At 36.4% G+C, this 20,669-nt stretch overlaps 1 protein-coding gene across 2 annotated transcripts in view; it reads left to right on the top strand.

Moving 5' to 3' along the window:
- Nucleotides 1-20,669, top strand: part of LOC139978543 (tetratricopeptide repeat protein 37-like) — a 40,409-nt gene that overhangs the window by 18,461 nt on the left and 1,279 nt on the right. For both annotated transcript variants that reach the window (XM_071988840.1, XM_071988841.1), the window contains exons 21-42: nucleotides 412-504; nucleotides 2,239-2,340; nucleotides 3,150-3,279; nucleotides 4,207-4,285; nucleotides 4,772-4,833; nucleotides 5,945-6,070; nucleotides 6,501-6,575; nucleotides 7,516-7,660; nucleotides 7,971-8,064; nucleotides 9,801-9,881; nucleotides 11,749-11,876; nucleotides 12,322-12,445; nucleotides 13,121-13,295; nucleotides 14,376-14,422; nucleotides 14,959-15,031; nucleotides 16,545-16,595; nucleotides 17,042-17,159; nucleotides 17,766-17,882; nucleotides 18,671-18,777; nucleotides 19,034-19,198; nucleotides 19,557-19,697; nucleotides 20,126-20,570. In XM_071988840.1, the coding sequence (XP_071844941.1) occupies nucleotides 412-504; nucleotides 2,239-2,340; nucleotides 3,150-3,279; nucleotides 4,207-4,285; nucleotides 4,772-4,833; nucleotides 5,945-6,070; nucleotides 6,501-6,575; nucleotides 7,516-7,660; nucleotides 7,971-8,064; nucleotides 9,801-9,881; nucleotides 11,749-11,876; nucleotides 12,322-12,445; nucleotides 13,121-13,295; nucleotides 14,376-14,422; nucleotides 14,959-15,031; nucleotides 16,545-16,595; nucleotides 17,042-17,159; nucleotides 17,766-17,882; nucleotides 18,671-18,777; nucleotides 19,034-19,198; nucleotides 19,557-19,697; nucleotides 20,126-20,263 (2,371 nt within the window). In that variant the 3' untranslated portion in view covers nucleotides 20,264-20,570. The remainder of the gene's footprint in view (nucleotides 1-411; nucleotides 505-2,238; nucleotides 2,341-3,149; nucleotides 3,280-4,206; nucleotides 4,286-4,771; nucleotides 4,834-5,944; nucleotides 6,071-6,500; nucleotides 6,576-7,515; nucleotides 7,661-7,970; nucleotides 8,065-9,800; nucleotides 9,882-11,748; nucleotides 11,877-12,321; nucleotides 12,446-13,120; nucleotides 13,296-14,375; nucleotides 14,423-14,958; nucleotides 15,032-16,544; nucleotides 16,596-17,041; nucleotides 17,160-17,765; nucleotides 17,883-18,670; nucleotides 18,778-19,033; nucleotides 19,199-19,556; nucleotides 19,698-20,125; nucleotides 20,571-20,669) is intronic.

Raw genomic sequence — 20,669 nt, forward strand, 5'->3', positions numbered from 1 at the left:
GTAACGGCTCATGCAAAACTTGGGTGTTTCATGCAGTTGACATTCACAAAGACACACAGAATGATGAGTAGTAGTGATACATGCATACTGTGCTATGTGTATATAATACTCACAGACAAACTCATAGAGTCTATGGTGAAGAATTGAAATACTAATGATGTGCTCTAGACCGAGGACTTTCATGTCTTGGAATTTCCACTTATTTTGCTGTTATTGATCATAATTGATCAGAATCTACACCTGAGGCTAGTACAAAGGTAAATATTTCCATACAATGGGATCTTGCACGGGATTAATTCGGGATAAGGATTGAAAATAGTTTTTAGTTACTTTCTATCACAATTTGCTATCATTAAATGGGATCAACATATTTACCAAGATTTTTTTTTTTTTTTTTACTTTCCCACTCAGGGCCTCTGTTTTACGACCTGATCTTTGCTGTTTGTGGAGTATTCTCGGCTCAGCATGTTCTCTCCTCGTCCCAGTCGATAGAGATCTTATCAGGTATGCAATTAAATCTCATAATCTAAACTTTTCTCCAGCCAGCACCAAATAGTAAGCAAGTTGTATCGTTTCTCCCAGATGTTTGCATATCTCTGTGTCTTTATAGAAATTTGGATAAAGTTATCTTTTAGCTGATCTGTGTAGTATCGTCTATCATTAATTATGAAAGCTGCATGGCATGAATAAGTAAATACCGTAGCAAAAGAGGGGGAAAAGAAATAAAATGAAAAATCAGGCCGTTCTTTTAAAGGTGAATTATACTGATGCATAGTCATTGCTTTAAGGCCTGACATTTTCTCTTGAATTTATTTTACAAGTTTACTTGTTTGATAGATGTAAAACCCTGTAAGCAAAACAACTCCGAAAGTAAAGCTTGGATGATTTGAATATTCCTAGTAAGTAAATAAAAAACCTTGCTGATCACTTGAAGTCAACTATGGTCAAATTTTATAATCTTTTGGGCATGTTTTGCATGAATCTTCTCATTTCAATTGTGGTAAGGAATCCCTAAAAACCTGTTGGCTTCCTGATTGTGTGGCCAGATGAAACACAAGCTTACAAATATTATGCAATGCAGTACGTTTGCATACATACATGAATTCTAATACTATTCAAGACTTACTAGCTATTCATACACAGTCTCACAGCTTGTTTTTACAATCAGCTCTTGAACTTTCTGCTTTGTAACAGATACACATTTTCCCCAATAATTATAGTTTCAGGAATAAATTTGGCAAGGAATGAAATCGTATAACAAATGTCATAGCATATTTGGCTGGCAAACCATAAGGGGATAACATTTGGGTAGTCTTGTTGCTTTCTCAGGAAGTGACTGTTTGCATCATTGGCCAAGTAGTCTGTCTCTACTACAAGTCACATACAAGTCACATACACACACTCACAAACAAGTCACATACATACCAGTCACATACAAGTCACATACAAGTCACATACAAGTCACATACAAGTCACCTACACACACATACACTCACATACAAGTCACATCCCATGGACATGGTGTATAGCAGGGCTCAATTTAAGCAACAGCACCACCCCTCTTTGCCTCTAACACTTCTTGTACTGCCTTTAAAAATCCTCCATTATTGACGTCAGTAACTGTGGTTGTCCATTTTTAAACAAGTTGCCATAGATGCCATTTATTGTTATCTCAATTATCATGAAATTTCATTATCAGACTAAATCAGGCCTTAAAAATTGTCAAAATTGCCAAGGATATCTGTGCCAGGAAAAAGCCATACAGCAGCCTTGGGAAATGTGAGGAATTAGATGAATGTTTCTACGAAGGATCGCGTGAATGGTTCCTATTTTTTCGCATTCCTGTGTATGGTTTCTCTCAACTTGGAAAAAAGTATCTTGGTGTCTTTTCAAATTTTTTGAAATTGTCTGGTGCCGTTTTGAAAAGCTATTTGAATGGAAGATCCAAGGCAATTTCTAACTTAATCTGAAAAAGTTGCCTTGCCACTCCAGACCCTTATTTAAACTCAAATTTTTGTCAATGTTTGGCATTACTTGCACACCTCCCCCCCCTCCCCTCCCGGGCTCACCAACAATATTTGCCAAGAATGACGTACCAACTGAAGTGCATCCGTGCCACAATTGCAATTAATGCTAAACAACAGAAACTTCCATAGTGTGTGGTTTATACAATATTTGTAAAAATTTAGTTTTCATTTGATTATGAAGTTTTTGTTTTCAAATATTCCACCCCCACAGAGTTAATGTTCCATCTTCCTTGCTGCCTTCCTCTAAAGTTACAAGTGGTTTAAACGAGACAAGACAACTGGGCAAGTCTGAACTTCTGGCACTAGGAGCACGGTAGGGAAGCGGTTTATACGTTGATTCGGTTCGGTATTTCATGAAAGATGTACTCACGATGTTATCCAAATAAATTAAGCTCGATCCAGGAGATATTAGGATTTGATATCTTCCTGTTTATTAAAGATATTTTAAGGCCAGGGGACTGTCTTTTTATATGTGCTGCATACCCTGTTTAACGGTTTATTTTCAGGAGTTTGAAAAAGACGTACTTGAATATACCTCTTGCGATATTTCCAATAAAAACTCAGCATGGGTTTCGTAAACATGGTTTTCATGAAAAGTTATCTTCTGATGGGATTTGGAGGATGATAAATGAATTGAAAACAGCATTAGGAGGTCATATTTTGGACCATCTGTCATCCCATTGGGGCGGGGACTGGGGGGGGAATGTCATAGTTGATCAATTGTAAGCTTATCTTGAGTAACATGTAGTAAATTTTGAGTTTCAGATCGAATGATAAACTTCGTTTCATGCATTAAGGTCGGCAGATTTATCCATCTACCATCTTGACCTTCACTCTTATGTGGATACAAGGAACTTGAAAACCCCTTAAATTAAACACTTACAGCCTGCTTGAGAACATGGAATATTAAATGAGTAAAAAGACAGTCTATAAAAAGGTCTTGGTAATCATATGGTCGTTGAACTTTTCTTGAAGTTTTTTTCATGTCTTTGAAGTCATCTTGGATTTCTAGAAGAAGTTCTTTCTGATCGCTCTAAAAGTTTTGCGATCAAAACATATCTCTGCATGTTCAAAATATTCGACCAAAGATAAATGTCTATTTTTTTTTCTTTTTCTACATAGATGCTACACCAGAGCGTTACAGTTGCAGTCAAATAGCGGGAACTTGTGGTGCGATCTCGGAGTCAATTATTTCCACCAATCAGAGATCAGCAAAGATAATGAATCAATGATGGCAACCAAAGCTTTTCAGGTTATTTTCAGTCTCAAGACCATTTTCATTTTCAAATTTTACTAGAGTGGGATTTCAACCTGTGACCACAGGAATACAAGTCCTGTTCTGAGCTGAGTGAATCCAGTCTTGAGTTGGTGATCATCTTTATAAAAATCAATTCTTTACTTGGGGGGGGGATGTCAGATAGAAATCACAGGGGACATCATTTGTTTATAATTTTCCTTGTTAGTTTCTTGGTTGTTAATATAGCTTAGATAATTACCTATTACAAAGATGGAAATCTCTTGAAAATCCTTTCATGCTGCTTTCCAAGTTGCCTTGGATGAAACTGGGATAAAAATTTGCCTATAATTTCCCTGTTTGTTGTTCATTGTTCATTGATAAACATTGGCTTATACCTTTCCATTTTGCAAAAGGAATGAAATTTTTGAAAAAAAACTAAACGAATCATTACAATATGTTTTGCAATTTCCTGTTACTCACATTAAAAAAGAAAGAAAAGATAATCCATCACAACTATTCACAAAATTTTGACTTTTTCTCAATAATTTGAAATCAACCCTTGGCTGGACATGGTAATGAACTGAACTGTTAATGAATTTTACCGTCAAATACTATCATCAAACGTGACCAAAGTTAATGCAAAATGCCACTCTACGGTAGATACTTGAGTCAATTTTGATAAACGTTTGTATGCTCTTAGATGTTAAAATTCGATGACAATGAATCTAGGAGGATGTCTTGATTTGATAAATTGATTTGATAAATCTTATTTCTTGTGGAATATTTGGAAGGTTTGAAAAATTTGTCAACCAAATTTAAAACATTGCTGTGATGTCATATACTGTTTTTTGTAGCTCATAGATAAAAGACCATTTAAGTGTAGTTTTGTAAGATCTGGTCGTTTGCAAAGTACACAAATCTTTATGTTTTATTTTATTACAGTGCATTCATAAAGCTCTTAGTCTGGATGGAACAAACCATAAGTATTGGACTATTTTAGGTGTTATTTGCAATTCTAATGGTAAGTACAAACTAGATGAAACAGTTTTTCTGTTGAATTACTAAAAACTGTCAGCAACCCTCCTGGGAAGGTCCTCGTAAAACTTTTTCCACTTTCAAGACATAGTCATTTCTTATCGGAAGACTATCTAAACATCTATGTGTCATTTTCAGGCCTGATGAGCGGGAGGGGGAAGGGGGGCAGCATGTTCAGGGGCTACAGTGTCAGTACCCAGGGTCTGTTATTATACCCAGGGCCTATAATTGTACTTTGGCCATTATAGGATAAAGTACAATGTCTCTTCTCATTTTAACAATTTATTTCAGATTTTAAAAAGTGGACCAGAAGGCTTATTTGTCTCTGGGGCCTGACCTGACTGTCAATGCCATTGGTAATGTTATGTTTGCCCCTCCCTCGCCCCTTCCCCGTCCACCCTGCCCATTCTAGACCCCCTTTCCACTATGATTTAATGGGAGGTTTGTATCAATGGCTTGCTTTCTTGTGCAGGTATCAAAAGACCGTCCATCTCACAGCATTGTTTCATCAAGTCTATAGAGCTGGAACGGAATGTAAGTAATGAAAGAGGAAAAGTCAAAATGCTCCATAGGCCAGATTTCCAGATTTTTCAGTAATGAAAGAATGATCATTTTTCTGCCCGACTTACCCCAATGTAAAACTATGACAGCCAAGGAAACATGATTATTCGACTTGAATTATTACAGGTGAAACGAATATATTTTTGGATCACTGACGATACAAATCTTGTATTCTCAACATAAATATCTTTATACTTCTGGGGGACCAGGTCTCTTTGTGAAGTAATTATTCTACTGATAAATCAGAAATATGTCTTTCTCAGTAAGAAATTTTGATATCACTGAACAAAGGACCAACATCGTTAGTTGATGAACCTCATTCTTATTAGTAGGCTAGCTAGATATTATGAAAGCAGGTTAGATTTGCAGATAAAATGTCTGTTTTTTTTTAACAATAGCAGACTTTCTCCGGAAAGTTTTTACACATCTGCCTTCAGTGGAGGGGGGGGGGGCACAACATCAGAGTGGCACTTTCTCATTCCACAACCACCACTCGTTATGCTATAAACCAAAACACACCGGCCATGTCACTTAAATATATATGATGTGTTAGTATGCATATCAATACTATTGTGGTGCACGTGACTCTATCAACCTACATCTGTACTTCTGTCCATCCATAATTTAGAACTTTCAAAAAAAATTCCTCCTATGTTCATTCCTTGAACAAAAGTCTTTAACAACCTCGGTTAAATCCTTAGCATGTACAGACTAAAAATAAATTATTAAAATTAACAAAGGCTTAAGATATCCAAACGACAGTTCTTCATCAAAGGAAGACATTTTATTTGCCAGCACATTTGCTATTTTGGAAAAAGTGGGGGGTGGGCATGTGCCCCCCAACTCCTACCCCATGGCCTTCATTAATGCACCAGCTAACAATTCATGCACTTTTTAAAGTGCATTTCCTGGCGAGAGAAATGACATTGCAAACATAACCAACTGGTTTTATGAGCTATGTTCTCTGCAATCTAGTTTTATGCTTTGTCCTTTGCTCTTTTGTTAAATGTTTGAGATGCTCTCCTAAAGTTCCTCTTTGAAACGTAACTTTTTATATATTCACTACTTGTTTATACATAAACAGAATGTGGTGGCCTGGACCAACCTTGGAGTCTTGTATTTAATTCAGGGAGACATCAAACTGGCTAACAAAGCGTTCAATTTTGCCCAGAGTTTGGAACCGAGCTACGTCCAATGTTGGATAGGACAGGTATTGAGGCTGTGTGCATTTCTTCAAATTCTTGAAAGTCAGAATCTGGGATTTTTATAATCCGATTCCGATAATCCTATTTCTATCGACATGACAGTGAATAAACATCCTACATCTTTCACATTTTAGAGAGAATAAAAAGTTAAGGATATTAAGGCATTTTCTGCACGTGGGGGGGGGGGGGGTTGGTGGGGTTTGTCACCTTGTTCTGCATGTTATCTTGATCTGGAATAAATAACAATATTTAAATATGTATGTATATCTAAATTATTTTAATTTTTAATTATATTTACAAAGTACTGTATAAATATTTATTATATGAATAAATAAATAAATAATTCTCGTTTGATGCTAGCGAGCGGTGGTTCTTGAAGCTGAACAAGACGCAAAATGTTGTTTAAATCATTTTCCGTTTTTCCTTTCCCTTTAGGCAATCATTGCTGAAACCGTTAGCAGTGATGAGACAATGGATTTATTCCGTCATACCACCGAACTAGCAACTCACGTAAGATAGCAATTAACATGGTACCTATACATGGTATCTATAGTACCTATACATGGTACCAATACATGGTACCTATATATGGTACCTATTATTCCGTCATACCACCGAACTAGCAACTCACGTAAGATACCAATTAACATGGTACCTATACATGGTACCTATGGTACCTATACATGGTACCTATCATTCCGTTATACCACCGAACTAGCAACTCACGTAAGATACCAATTAACTTGGTACCTATACATGGTACCTATGGTACCTATACATGGTACCTATACATGTTACCTATTATTCCGTCATACCACCGAACTAGCAACTCACGTAAGACACCAATGAACTTCATACACACTCTCTTCCCGTATATGAACATAGGCAATGTGTTTATCTTTTATCTTCTATACAATGTTATTACATAATACTTCACTTACCAGCAACTCCTTGACTGAACAATAGACAACTTTCCCAAGGTGTCAATTCTATAAAACAATGCTATTATCCCCCGTAGGGCCTCTCGCGAGGTCAGAAGGGGTTAAACTCCTTTTTGTTGTATCTTTCATCATGTGCATAAATTTTTCAAAAGTGCGAAATATTTCATACTATGAAGATGTCCATTGAGTAACAAAGAAGGACCCACTTGAAACCTAAGCAACCCTTCATGGTACTTCAGGAAACGTTTTATAAAACCAAACGCACAGTAATCTTTTGAAATTTGACAGTGTTGCTTAACATGATATTTCTTAATATATACTTATGGTCCATGTCAAAATAACTTCAGGACGGTATGAAACATTTTTGAAAAAGCACTTTTTTTGTCAACTTAAAAATTCCTGATTATGTGTTCAGAACCAATCTATTAACAGTTTTGGTGATAATGTAATATGTAAATATTGACAGCCAAATGTAAGGATGATAGTGAGTTTTTACTTTTTGGTTCCAGAACGAGGGCAGTATCGGGTATGCGCACTGGGTTTGCAAGACACTTCTAGATCCAAACCTGGACCAAGATTCATCACTCTATCGCTACAATATACTACAGATGAGTGCAGTAACTCAGGCTCTGGTCGTCATGGAAAAACACAATGGTATGATAGGAAAATATTTATGATATCCGTTAGTTTAGTATTCAACAGTTGACATAGGGTATTTAATTTGTTTGGCAGGGATAATATTTGTATGGCTCAACGTAAAAATACCTTGCAGACATTATCCTCGGTAAAATCAAGGTTGGTACCCAATTGTCATTCCTTGGTTACCATTCTTTATCCCTGAAGGTTCCCTCCGTAATGGTTCAGCTATAAACAGACCCCAATTCTACCCTGTTATGTCATATTTTGTTAGATATATGCATTCTGTTTCATCTAATATTTATAATTCTTTCTCTATTTCGGGTAGATCGATGCCACACTAACCCTTCTGCTCTGATGATTAATGGACTGCTACTGGAGAGACAAAAACTCTATAGATCTGCTGTTAACATTTACAGACGGTAACATTTTGCTCATTAACATTACTCATTTACTCAGTAACATTTTACTCATTAAATTTGTCCTTTCCATTTTCTATTATTCCAAAAGAAGCAAGGAAAATAACGACAATTTGAAACTTTGGTATATGAAACAGTCAAATTTAGAAATGGTTACCAAGGTAACAAACAGACATGTTTTTGAAGAAGACAGAGGAAAGGTCTCTATCCCATCCTTCCTCCCTCACCCCTCTGTCCATCAAGCTTCTGTTCAATTAGCAAAAACATTTTTTTATGAAAGATCCGATTTTGATATTAAAGTTGTCAAACGTCATAAACAGTATAAATTTACTGTTGCCATGTTCAGAATTATTCCACCTAGAGGTGATCAATTGATTTAATTTATTGAAGACTACACTTCATATCATTCCTCACTATTAACTAGTAAATTCATTGCCTGTTGTTTACTGCAAAGGATTCCTACATTATGCCATAGCAGTTCCAAAATGTTTCTAACAACGTGTGAAAAACGTGTAAAACCTACACTTATTTGAACCTTGCATTAAGTCGGCGACTTCCGGAAGGGTACATCAGAGATTTGATTCCCCGTTAGCATATGATCTGTTGACGATAAAATTCTTAGCCTTAATGGTTAATGCAGATACCATCAATTGGTAAAGACCTTCAAGAAATTCTCTTTTCGGTGAATTTTTTCGCTAGGTTTCGGATATATATGAGTGCAATTCGCCGTTTTTCCAGGCGCTAAGATAAAGTGGAAATATTTCCTTAATACTGGAATAGATTCACAAGTAGCAAACACTTCAGCATCAGATAGGGTCGAGAGATTAATCCAAAAATAGATACTTCTAATTTTTTAGATTCTTTCTTGGCTGATTGTAGATATAAGATGAACTGGTTAGCTTTGCAAATTCAGTTTTAAGTTCAAAATCCTGGATGGTGCTGAACCTATCTCTAGTGATTAGTCCAAAAGGAATAAACCAGAATTGCTACTGGATTTGGCAGAAGTCAAAGGTCAGTTTAGGTCTTCTATGAATTAAATAAATTTAGATCCTTGTAAATAAGCTAAAATAAATAAGTTAAAGCTCCATTATTTGTTTCTTATTTGGGGGGGGGTGTATTTTGTCTTTGGTGGATGTCAAAGGTGATTTTAGACAGCTAGCGATCATAATCAGATAAACTTGTGTACCAGCTAACTTAAAAGTTCAATCTTTGGTTTATTTCCATGGGTAACCACTCAAGAGTTATTGGAGGGAGGTCAAAGGTTGTTTGTGTCTTAACTGTGTTGGATTTTTAAATATTAAGAAGTCGCTTTGCAATTTTTTGGGGGGGTCGTTACCAATTGGGAAATTTTGTAGTGTATCGACCGATATTCGTGTTGTAATCACATTATCGCAGTTTAAAGTCAATTGCCCTATGCAGATTTTAACTTAAAACATACAAAGAATGAAATATATGGATTCTACAAATTCTAAGAAACATCCCTCAGTTGGAAATTGTCATACAATATCTATTTGTTTGCATGGAAAAGGATCATTTGCTGTATTATTTTTCTCATGACAGCAAAAAGGATTGAGAAACATCTTCTTTAACTTGTTTTACATTGTACTGGCATTTATCTCTTCCAGGTTGAAAAATCGCAGAGAATATCTTCTATGACATCCGTTAGATGAAACAGGATAAGATCAATGATTTATGTTTTCCATTTGTTTTTTCATATTTTATAAATTGCGGCCCTCTAGCTGTGTCGAGGAGCTTGAGAAACGCAGCGATGACTCAGAACGGTTACTTGCTGCCAGAGTAAACTTTGCCAGATGCCTAAGGTAATTTCCTAACCAATTTGTCAATCATACAAAAGAAGTCAAATGTTACAAAAAGAGCAGAGTTTCGATTCGATACCATTAAGTTTGTGATTCTGCCCTAAACTGTAGTCCTGTGACAAAGCAGTGCAATAACGTGACTAGCAAGCTTGTATTTGTAAATATTGATTGAACGTCGAAGTAAAGAAAATTGACAGCTTTTTAGTTGTAAATCTTTTAATCGCAAGTTTTGTCGGTGAACACCTGCAGACAATATGATCGCACAGATTGAGAAAAACAAAAATGTTGAATAAAGAGGAATAGAAAGAATAATATATAGAATAATATATATGGAATTCAGAAAAGGAGGATGAATATATATATTCATCCTTCTTTTCTGAATTCCATGCTGAGACAGAAGGAATCTTTGGTGTGGGTGTGTGTGTGTGTGTGTGTGGTATAGGTGTGTGTATTGTATGGGGTGTGTGTATAAGTAGGCTATGTGGTATGTGCACATATAAGTGTGTGGTTTGGGGTGTAAGTATGTGGTATCTGTTCATATAAGTGTGTGGGGGGTATGTAGAAGTATGTGGTAAGTATGTGATATGTGTACATATAAGTATGTGTGGGTATGTGTATAAGTATGTGTACATATAAGTGTGTGGTATGGGTTAAAAGTATGTGGTATGTGTGTGGGTATGGGTATGTGTTTGGTATGGTTATATTTATAATCATGTTGCAGTAAGTACTTCAGCTTATTGTATGACATATGACACAATAAATAGTACACTAAAAAAAGTTTAGAGGATGTCTGGAACATCAAAACAGGAAATCCAGTTATTAAAGCTTGTTATTCAAGAATTGGATTTTTGACTCCTTGGAGCTTTCCTTTGTTGCTAGCAAAGGAAGTAAACCATTGTCTGCACCAATTTAAAAGGAATTTTTCCCTACTACAAGAGAAGTCAGTAAGTTACTTCATAAGCTTTCAGGTCATAGAATTTGCTACAATAGGTCAGAAATTAGCAGTTCAGCTTTATTTTGTAAATAACATAAACACATATGTATGTCAGAGTGGTCATTTAGACCCAATTATGAAGACTTGAGTGGCATAGGACATATTGGCAACCAAATTGTGTTGTTTGAACAATTCCCTTGCTGGCTTAATTATTTCATAGCTGTGGCAAGGGAATCGCTCGGTCGAAACCTTTCTGTTGAACTTTCAGAAATCTACTCCCTTTACCTAATGTTTATTTCATATTTTTTTTTTTGTCCTTTTTGTGATAAAATGTCATCTGATACCAGGAGGTCCAAAAGATTGACATGTTCAGAGAAGGTCATTGTGTCGGTTGAAACCTTATTGTTGAACTTTCAGAAATCTACTCCCTTTACCTAATGTTTATTTCATTTTTTTTGTCCTTTTTGTGATAAAATGTCATCTGATTCCAGGAGGTCCAAATGATTGAAATGTTCAGAGAAGGTCATTGCGTCGGTCGAAACCTTACTGTTGATTTTTCAGAAATCTACTCACTTTACCCAATGTTTATTTAATTTTTTTTTTTTTGTCCTTTTTGTGATAAAATGTCATCTGATACCAGGAGGTCCAAAAGATTGACATGTTCAAAGAAGGTCATTGCATCAGTTGAAACCTTACTGTTGAACTTTCAGAAATCTACTCCATTTGCCTAATGTTCATTACATTTTTTTTTTAAATTAAAAATTGTTTTGTCCTTTTTGTGATGAAGTGTCATGTGATTTCAGGAAGTCCAAAAGATTGACATGTTCTGACAAAATTTATTATTTCATTTCTTTTTGTAATATCCGATTTTGAAAATCATGTTATTGAAATTTTGAGAGACCCTAAAATAAATCAAAGCATTTTTCTGCTCCTTAGTGCCTGTGGGATGACAGACGAGGCCTTAAAACAGTATGAGGCTGTAGGCTCATCAGCTGATGAAACCAGCCGTCTCGGGTATGCATTATGCCTTTACAAGGCAGGTAACTATGAGAGATGCTTTCAAGGTATGTTTAAAATTCTAATTTATACACACACAAAAATGCCAAAGAATTGTACATTTGTATTGACGCAGCTGGTCGCTGAGAGCAAAGTTTCTTCACTGGATTTGTGCATCTTCTCACCTAGTCAGCAACTGTCTGCATAACTTAAAATATTTCTTCATAAACAGATGTGAATCACTTGTAATTAAGAGAGAGTTGTATTGATTCATAGGGCAAATTATAAATATATATGTGTTTATGTGTTAGTTTGATAAGACAAGGAAGGCAACAAATTATTATTATATATATATATATATATATATATATATATATATATATATATATATATATATATATATATATATATATATAAATATATATATATATATATAAATATATATATATATATATATGTGTATGGTACGTGTCTTGCATTAATTATTAAGGAGTTTTCAATTATTGATTTCAGTATATCAGGAAGCGCTGGAGGCTTGTGAAAGTGGCGACTCCGAGGTTCATATTCTTGCTGCTTTGGGTATGGTAGCTTATAAGTGCGATAATGTTACACAAGCAAAGACCATGCTTTTCAAGAGGTAAGCCTGCAAGCAGACAGCTATTAACATACATCAGCTGAAAAGTTATTCTTAGGAAACTGCTATTTGGTGAGAGAAAATATCGGCCGGTTGAGATGTTTTAGGTTTTTAAGCTTGTGTTGCAAATAGATGAATACTGAACCAATATTTGGGGACTGTGTGTTCGAAAGTTGTTAAAAGTTGAAGGTTCTTATTAAACACCCAAGGTAATTTGTGAAATCTTTAATATTTCATGTGAGCTGTGTGTTCCATGGCAATGGGAATCTTAAAGTTAAGAAGGTAGTTTTGCATTTATAGGTGAAACTTTTTTTAAGTGTTTTTCCAAAATTGGTAATTGTTTTAGCCTGGTTTAGTCGGTTATCAGACATAAGATGAAATAAAGAAATTATGATTGATATAAAAGTGAAAATCAAAAATATTTTTTTCTCAAGGGATGGGTACAACAGTAAAGTATGGAATACAAGAGAGACCATTCTTTAAGACTATAAGAACCAACCACAGACATTTGTCTCGTAGTAACTGCGACATGTTTACTAGATTGCATGAACCAATCAAAATCCTTGTCTCTCAGTAATAACTGTGTCAAAAATTTGAACTTCAAAAATCTGTAAATGATTAGTTTTTCTTTTGTAATTTTTTTTCCCTTTATATAAATTTTGTTACCTTTTTCGTCAGTTCACAGAAGATACCACCTTCAGGACCGGGCTTGAAGGCTCTCTGTGCAATCGGACTGCTATCCGGTGATGCAACTCTCTCTCACGCTGTTATTACAGAACTTGAGAAACAATCCACAGATGTTTCTATGGTGAAGGGATTGACCATACTGAAGAGTGCCTTACTAATTATGGAGGTCTGTATGGATTTCTAATTTAGTTTTTTATTAGTATTTTAAGTTATTTTCCTGATTAGTTCAGAGGGTTTGTCATTTGTTTTAATTCATGTACATTGAGAGCATGGTGGCCAATTGGCTAAGGCGTCGGACTTGTGATCAAAGGATTGCTGGTTCGATTCTTGGCTAGTTTATTACGTTGTGTCCTTGGGCAAGATGCTTTATCTCACTTGCCTCTCTCCACCCAGGGGTTAAATGGGTACCTGTGAGGCAACTTGTCATTGGGAGCAGTATACAACTGCTGCCGACCTGGAGGGATTGTCTCTGGGACAGGTTATCATTGACCAGGGGTAATATAAAGTCTGTAAAGCGCTTTGAAACCTATCGCTGGTGTAAAGTGCTATATAAAAATCAAAAATCAAATATAATATAATAATATATATAATAAAAATATATAATATACATTCTAGCTGACTTTTCTGTCAATGGTGTGTAAAATGTAACCAGCTAAACAGAAACCATCTGAGGCAGGTTTATACACAAATTCTATTTCTTGCCATGAAATGCATTTGATTATAACTTCATAATAGGGTTATGAGAGTAACAGCATCCGTTGATCGTAGGAGAAGTGACGCCACATTTGCAAGTGGGCGTTCTAGTGATCCACTGTTTTAGCAAGCACTTGTGTCCTGAAGTTGGAATTAATTTTCTTTCACTTGTTTAATTTGCAACAAATCACAAGTCTGTGGCACAGACGAAGATATTCACAAAGGCCTTCTCCCTCTCCTCCCCCCCCCTCACCTCTCCCCCTGTTTGTTAAGAACATGAAAAAGTTCCAGTCTCATTTTATCTGTACATTTGTTGAGCATTAATACATCTTCCTGTAAAGTTCTATGAGACTGGTAATGGAAATCAGAACAAACCAACAAATTTCTGGCTTCCAGATTAGTTTGACGATAACCTGTCTGTGAACCTGTTATAGTAGAATATATAAATGAATATATAATAAGAATATAAAACATATCTGGATGTTGAAATTTGCATTGTGGTTTTTCTCTTGATATCATCATAAATGAATGAATAAATTTCTCATGTTCCCAGGGTCAAAAGGATAAGGCCTTAGCTACCGTCGTCTCGTCCATTCACAGGTAATGATTTTTTAATCGAAGCAGTGGTCTGTATTTCATTCAGCTTCTAGGATTACAATAACAATGTTTCGTAACATTGACCATTTTCAACAAGAGTACTTTGACATCAACTCTCAATTTTTCTCATAACTCAGACGTAGGAGGTAAATGTAAGAGCTACCAATAATGTTGTAATTTCTATGTTACGTCCACAGAACTATGTCATTGAAAATAGAGTATTACATCTGGACAAATGATCACACATCTGGACAATGTCTGGACAAATGACTGGTCTCAATAATAATGATTTGTCTAACAAAGATGGGCAATTGATTGTAGTTCAATCAAAGTTAAATTACTTGTGATCGTGTAGAATATCTTCGCCTGTGAGGAATGTTTCATGATTGTAAACTTGTAGCTCGGAGGTCCGTTGTCATATTCTTCCTCTTTTACAGCGGAGTTGGAGATTTTTCTTTGTTCGTTTTAAGGTTTTTAAATCATTTTTTTATTTTGAGTTCTTGATGAATAGTTGATTGATCATGTCCTTCTGCTAACAGGTATCCATGGTTACCAGATATATGGCAGACAGCAGCAGAAGTGATTATTCACAGTGGATCTTGTCAAGCAGAGGTACGTATTGAACTGAAATATTGCCGACGTCGACAGATATTTGAGAGAACAAGAACCTCAATCATTTTGGCATCTTGTTGTTCACTTTTACACGGCTGCATGTGCGTTTCCTCTGATTGTATCTCTCGTATCTACGTACATCTATGTTGGCCTTTCTATAAATAAGTCCGGCTTACAAACCTGTAGTGGTTATCGTTTCTTGATTATGTTAATAAATTTTGGAGTGGAGATGGGGAGCTAAACATATTGTTTTGGCCAAAAATGAAAATATATTTTAAGGCTGGTATAGCTGCTGCCATAGGCCCTTGTCTTGGGTCTTTATTTTTTCATTTGGCAAATTGTCAAGAGAATAGAAGTAGAAGTAGAAGTTTGTTTAATGTTTGGTAGGCAAAAGTAGTTTGCCAATGTGTTTCGTCTTACAGTCTCTTTTAATGTTTTCTCAGTGAAAATGTGTACGGTTTGACATGCTCTTGTTTGGTTGGCATTGTTGGGTGGGGGGGGTGGGGGTCCAGGAGCAAGAGAGAGGGAGGGTGGTTACAATATGTCTTTTCCGACATCTCGCCCAGTGTATGGGTGTGCGTGGGTTTGTGACGCCCGCCCAGCTTGTAATCACGGTATTTCCGGAAGGTAAGTTTTGGCAGATCTCATATTTAATATTTATATGTACCACACATTGAGTACAAGAAGCCTATTGTTTTTGGGAGGTCAAAGGTCCTTTGGGGTCACCAGGGGTCAAATTGTGAAAACCTTGTAAACACAATTCCTCAAGAACGGAAGCTTGGGCAGATCATATATTTGGTGTGTAGAAGTACCGCTTTAAGTACAAGAAGCTTTTTGTTTTTGGTGGTCAATGGCCATTTGGGGTCATCAGAGGTCAAATTGTGAAAACCATGTAAACATGATATTGCAAGAAGGGAAGCTTGGACAAATCTCATATTTTGTTTGTAGATGTACCATATCAAATTTAAGAAGCCTACTACTGCTTTTGTTGGAGTTCATATGTAATTTTAAGTCAGCAAACGCCAAATATTTACTTCACTCCCCTCTTACCTGTCTCTCCACACTAACTCACCTTCCAAAACATAATATCCCAAGGGAAGCTTGCACAGATCGCATATTTGGTATGTTATTGTACAACATTGAGTAAAAGAAGCCTAATGTTGTGGGCGGAGGTCAATGGTCGTTTGAGTTTACCAGGGGTGAAGTTGTGAAAACCATGGTTTACACAATATTTCAACAATGACAGATGTCATATTTAGTATGTTGATGTATCTATCATATTTAGTACAGGAAGCTTGTTGATGATGTTAATATGGTCATATCAGAACAGCCTGTGTCATTGTGAATTTATTGATTGTCACATCACACTGCTTTTCACTGTATTACTAAGATCATGTATGTTGTACATCTCACTATACATTACGTTAGATTCATGAAGAAAACTGCTCATGTTACATCCTCGAAACCACAATGCATTTCTGCATTCTATTTACGTATCATTGTCTTCTAACAGATCGCTGCATTGGCTATGCTGAAAGCTCATCATTTCCAGAAATCTCCTTCGGTAAGGGTCTCTAGTTGTGCTTCTTCATCGTCGGTCTCTTTGTAGCTGTCAGTTACAAATATGTCAACAATTTTTTAAAGGGTCGTAAAATGTGATCGGAATTAACAAGTCAGAAAAAGTTTATGTAAATTATTTAATAGTGATTTAGTTCTAATCGTCTCAGTCTGTAACCTCCAAAAATTTTCACGAGTCTGGTTTCATAGTCTTCCGAATTGTTTTGCCATGGAATAAGTAACTGCTGCAGTGCAAAGTCTGACATCCACAGGGGGTGCATGGGGGGATAAAGTTAGGGAAACCCTGATCTAGAGTCTCTTTGAACTGTTCCTGATTTGCTGTTTATTACGACAGTATTAACAAGTGACTTACGTATGGAATGAGGTTTTTTTTCTTTTGGTGCAAACTGTTAACAGTGGTCACATTTCTAAAACTCTGTTTTTCCTTTTTAGGGATCAAGCTTACAGATCCGAGCTCTGTGCAACCTTGCTGCCGGACAATTCAGGAAAACATCATCGGGAGCTGAATCTTGCCTCAGATCAGTTCAGAGGGCAGTCTTTCTATTTCCAGGTACTCCCTACTGTTTTTCACGATGGGTTGAAGCGCACTGTATTTGGAAGCAAAACTGCTTACCCTCCACCATGAGAAACCAAGAAATTTCAATTGCTAGTGGGTAACATGACCCAACCACATATTTCAAAAATAACAGCCAAATGAACTTTTAATCTCCCAAATGTGGGGGAGGGGGTGGGTGGGGGGAGGGAGGGAGGACTCACATTATCACATTTGAAAAGAGGAAAGAAATTGTTATGGCTTTCCCTTTCGGTTTACATTTTAGTGATGTTGTTTGGAATTTCGCATCTTTTGAATACGTCACTGTCTGGTTTGTATGGACGACCCGCAGGTTTGTGACTATGGTAATCTCTATAGCAATGATTGTTGATGAAAATTTCGACATCTGTTGAATATTGATGCTATCTTATGATGAGACCGTAGTTCATGTCCTAAATGTGGAAAGGTCTTTCCATGAACCTGTACAACCTGTCATCGTGACTATTTTTTTTTAAAACTAAAATGGGCAATTTGACAAAGCTGTTGTTAGTATCCTTTGTCAGCTGCTTGTCGACCTTTGTTAAACTTTTTTTATCGACAATTGTTTTTTTTTTGTTACATCAGATGACGTTGGTAATTGGAGTTTATTACTGGCTAGTCTCATCAGTGAAGCTCTGGTATACCACACAGAGCAGAAGAAGGCCGTTATTGACTTGCTCATAAACCGTGTTCATCACAAAGGTATTTTCTTTCTTTCAGTAATTTACAATTTAGGAATACACATCCAGCCAATGACCGTCTTTGGTATCTACCTGTCGTGATTCAATCAGTTGGTAGTAATATTTGCTGGTATTTATCTTCTCTTGACAAGAAAGATATGTTTGTCTCTAACATTTCATGGCAAGATTTGTTGCAACTAGTGTCATGGTTGACAATGGGAAACATCCTCACTGTCTTATGGAGGCTTAGTTGCTTACTTGTGATTGTCAGTCTTGGAGTTAGGCTGTCATCGAGTTGAAACACGAGTGCTGTGCAGCTGAGGGATCGTAGACTCCCTATACCTTTGAATTAACTGTAGTATTGACCAGTGAGAGTTGGCTAATTCCTCGTCACCAAACCAGGTCTAATGTAGGAGCCTGGCCTGGTTTTTATTTTGGTTTGGTTGTGTATGCCTGGTGTGGGCCAATAGTCAAGAAGTGGCCATATGCAAGTAGGACTGGGTTTTGCTTTCCTATCAAGGACACCACTTGGAATGTAGTAATGAGTTTGTTTAGGTACAGTAATGGTTTTAAAGAGGCCTGTTGCTCATATGTTATTACTACAAGTTGAAGCTACAACTGATGTTTTCTCATGCAAGTCGAATCCTTCACTCAACACAATAAGTCCTCTAGAATAGGGTGTGACAGCTAGTTATAAGTCTTTAAATACTGAAAATAGAGCTTCGTACATCTTTGTACCTTGTGTAGCAGATAAGTTTGTGTCTCGCTGTTGTCATAGAAACATAATCATACCTTTGTTATATATTGCAGTGAAACTGATGAAGAATTCTCCGATGGAACATTGGTCAGTAGTGTTAAGCTTGTGGTGGTCTCTACAGCAATGCCAGTACGATAGATGTATGGAATTGGCAAACACGGTAAATACTTCTTCCCAAAGTTTATAGTCACTCTCTGAAATCTCTTGACAAAATGCGACGGTTTCGTTTAACAGTCTTCATTTAATACCCATAGGCTTGATTCTCTGTAAATGACTGGTGCTTGTTTTAGGTTAGTTGGGCAGTTACAGTATTAGTATTGTAAACTATCTTCGACATTTTTGTGAAGTTAAACTTGATAAACTGTACCGTAATCAAAGCAAAGAGAAATGACTTTATTCGTTTCTTTCACTGGCAGTACACAGAGTGGTATGACTATCCCAAACCTGTGGTGTCGGAGATTCAGATGATATCAGCCTTAGCAGAGACCCTAAAACTGAATCGTCGCTTTTGGGAACTGGAGAATCTGTCGAATGCCAAGCAGCTTATTTTGGAAGAACTGCAGTCGTGTGCCTCCTTACAAGTAAGTACATAATTAGCAGATTAACATCTTATTTGCATAATTTAGCTCTTGAATAATCCACAGGAGCTCAGCGATTCCACCTGTGCTGAAATGGAAATGAAGATGATGGATTCTAGAGAAATGTAATCGCCTGTTATTTAAAAAAACGCAGGTGCTTAATTCCTCCTAATACTCTCTCTCATCTCCATCTTTGATGTATAGCAATATTATAATTATTCAAAACAAGATGCTCATTTTACAAACTTCAAGAATGGTCACTTTTTGTGCATCTAAGGACCACTATGCTTATTACTGTACATAGTTATAATTAAAATGCCTCAAAAGCTGCTAATATGGTTTCATGTTACATTTCTTACAGCTGTTGGGGTCTCTTTACGAACGTGGTAGATGTTTTGCCGCTGCAGAGCATTGCTACAGGCAAGCCTTGGTGAGGGCCGAGGGTAACCAGGCTCTCGTGCTCATGAAGATGTGTAAATTTGCATTAGACGCTGCAGCATCGGTTAGTAAAGTCCCTCGTCCCTTTAACTTATTTATTATTATTTCGCAAAATATTCCAATATATTCCTCTCCTGCTGTTAGACATCTCTGTTGTAGAGGTTCCGTCTCATGAACATGCAGAACATTGTGACGCAAATTGGAGCATAAAATATAGTTTTGAACAGATGTAAAAAAAAAATCCAAGATCTACAACACTGTTTACAATAGATATGGCTTGAATTGTTTAAACCCCTTAATCTGCAGTTGTGCTTGTTGTTCAATAATTTCATACATTACCAACTGTGAGCACCAGTTTGGGCAAAAAGAGAGCCTCTGCATATCAAATACCACCACATGCTAATCCATTTGTAAAAGTTCTGTGAATAACTTTACATTGCATAACTTTGCAGTCAATATGCTCTTGTAATTTATTCCCATTTTCTCTTTCAGACATTGCCTGATAATAAAGAATGGATTTCATTGGCCAAAGAAGCATTTCAAGAAGTTTACAAGACCAAATTGCAAAATCCAGTCTGTGTTGGTTTACTGCAGGGAACTATGAAGTTACTGGAAGGAAATGAAAGATAAGTGTTGTATTTGAACTTCAGTAATAACATACGTAATAAAATACTGAAATTTTTAATTTTAAAGCTAATCAATCGATGTTAAATTCAATGCAACCAGTCGTGCTACTGTATGTATCACACATTGGCTGACAATCCAGTCCATACGATGAGAATGAATTTGTGCCCATTTTGTTTCCCCATCCATTACGCAGGCCAAGAAGGGTTTCCAAACCGTTTTGGACAGTCCGAATTCCTCAACCGTAGCAGCCTCCGTCGCACGTTATAATCTCATCAAACTTTTACGAAGCAAGGACAAACCTTCCGCAATGGTGAGAACATTAAGGGTCCTTTTTAATTCATACTCTCTGCTCCAATCGGATTGTTTGGCATGAACCGTATTAGTCGAAGCCCTGAACTCGGTGTACAGT

This window comes from Apostichopus japonicus, chromosome 13 (genome assembly GCF_037975245.1).
Source record: "Apostichopus japonicus isolate 1M-3 chromosome 13, ASM3797524v1, whole genome shotgun sequence".
In the NCBI taxonomy this organism is placed as follows: Eukaryota; Metazoa; Echinodermata; class Holothuroidea; order Aspidochirotida; family Stichopodidae; genus Apostichopus; species Apostichopus japonicus.